The 2,060-nt window shown below is 48.3% G+C and overlaps 1 protein-coding gene across 1 annotated transcript; it reads right to left on the bottom strand.

The window, feature by feature from the left end:
- Window positions 1-372: 372 nt before the first annotated feature.
- Window positions 373-879, bottom strand: LOC102392693 (microtubule-associated tumor suppressor 1 homolog). Its single transcript, XM_044935116.2, has one exon. It carries the CDS (start codon window positions 775-777, stop codon window positions 373-375), a length of 405 nt encoding a protein of 134 aa, XP_044791051.2. The 5' UTR covers window positions 778-879.
- Window positions 880-2,060: the final 1,181 nt, after the last annotated feature.

Here is a 2,060-nt window from a genome sequence, read left to right as displayed (position 1 = left end):
TAGTTGTGCATGCTGGGTTAGTTGCTCTGCGGTGTGTAGGAGCTTAGATCCCTGACCAGAGATTGAGTCTGCATCCCCTGCATTGGAAGGTGGATTCTTTTTTTTTTTTTTTGTGGTGAAGGTTATATAAATTACAAAGGTTATATAAGGTTACAAAGGTTATATAAATCTTTGCCTTAACAGGCCCTGAGAGTTTTCCCCTTTACCCCTAGGTGAAAAAGGCAATGACCAAAGTTCTCCCGTTCTGTAAGTGCTTTGTGCAACAGTGTCCGTGTAGATCTGTTCCCATAGCATCTTTGGACCGGGTCGGAAGCCTTCCTCCGGAGTCCGGTCTCACGTAGAAGGAGCCGGTTGGGGCCGTGACTTCCCACTTCAAGGCAGGTGGTGCGCAGGTGCAGGAAGGGTCAGTCCTGCAGAGACTCTGTCAGTCTGTCTCTGGCTCCCAGGAAGGTCATCTGAGTGAGACAAGCTGGGGCTGGGGAAGGAGCCTGAGTTCCAAGGTGACTGGAAGGGGATGGAGGGGGATGTGGGGGACCTCTTGGGGCTGCACAGGGTCCCGTTATGGAGCTTCCAGAGCAGCTCCTCCTTCTCCAGGGAGAGGCGCTTGTTGCCCTTGCACTCCTTCTCCAGCGACTCCTGCAGGACCGCCTGCTCCGTGGAAAGTTGCCTGGAAACTGCCACGTGCTTGTCCATCTGAGCTGTAAATTCTTCATGCTCCTGCTGGAATTGCTTCAGTCTGTCCACCAGTGCTGTGTTATCGTCCACCAGTTTCTCCATCTTCACTCACTTGACGTCCCGTTGGCACAGCCTCTCATTCTTGATCTCCAACACAGCTTTCAGACTTTCTAACTCTTGCTCCAGATACATGATCTGAGGGTTTTATTTTTTTTGAATTTGCCTTCTCTCTTGATATTCTTTTCTGTTCTTCTGATTTCAACTTTTCATTTAAAGCATCATTTTCACTCTTCAGATCATTGATTTTGTTTCTCCAGTGATTCCTGCTTCTCGTAAAGCAAATCCTCAAGGGATTTCTTTTCCATTTCATGGCTTTTCCTGATTTCTGAAAGGAGGATTCTTAACTACTGGACCACCAGGGAAGTCCCAAGGGAGGGGGAGGGGGTTATTTTTAAAACTTTTAATTTGGAAATGGTTTTAGATTTACCCAAGATTTGGAAAGATAATACAACTTTCCTGTGTGTTCCCATTCAGTCTCCTGTGAACATCTTATGTGCCCAGAGTGCATTTACCAAACCTAAGAAATACTGTTACTATTAATGAAACTACAGACTTCATTCAGATTTCCCCAGTTTTACCCACTGAGTCTGTTTTTCCTTATTAGGATCCTAGCTTGCTTTCGGTCATCGCATGTGTTTATTTATAGTCATCATGTGTCTCCTCCAGTCTGTGACTGCTTTTTCCATCTTTCTCTACCTTTCATTACCTGGACAAATTTGAGAGAAGCTATCAGCTATTTCGTAGAACATCCCTCAGCATGGGTGTACCTGACGTTTTCTCCTGAGGACACTAAGCTTACGGATTTGGGAACAAAGACCAAAGAGGGGAAGTCTTATTGGTGCATCGTACCTAAGGGCTCAGGGTACCACTGCGCTTTTCCACTGTGCTGCCCGCCAGGCTCTCTGCCGTAAAGTTCGTATTTCCCCCTTTTCCACTCTCTATTTGGGGTTCCAGGCTTTGGACAAGCTTTATCATGGAAATGGGGAGCAGACACCCTCTCTGTCCGCCTGGGTTCTCCCTGCCCCCAGGACCAGGCCTGATCTTACACCTGCCAGAATGGGTGCTGGTGCTGTGTACCCCAGCCCCCTTCACTCTCCAGAAAGGCCAGTGATGGCTTCTTCTCCAGCTTCAGAATCTCAGGGCCGTTCTGTCTGCTGGGTCAAAGGACCGCTGTGCTTCAGAGGTGGCTGATTTGGGGCCCTAGTTGTGTACATCTGGATTCTAATTGGCAAACTTGGGCCAACGCCAGGTATGGCTCTGCCCCAGCTTCCTGGAGAAACCGGGTGTTTTCTCTGCAACGAGGAGGGTTTTCTCCAGGGCAGTAA

Source organism: Bubalus bubalis, chromosome 23 (genome assembly GCF_019923935.1).
Source record: "Bubalus bubalis isolate 160015118507 breed Murrah chromosome 23, NDDB_SH_1, whole genome shotgun sequence".
Classification (NCBI taxonomy): domain Eukaryota; kingdom Metazoa; phylum Chordata; class Mammalia; order Artiodactyla; family Bovidae; genus Bubalus; species Bubalus bubalis.
Note: the sequence above shows the minus strand (reverse complement) of the source record. Positions and strands in the feature narration are given on the sequence as shown.

Excerpts from the sequence above, each read along its gene's own strand:
- LOC102392693 (XM_044935116.2), bottom strand. The coding sequence starts at position 777 with ATGGAGAAACTGGTGGACGATAACACAGCACTGGTGGACAGACTGAAG.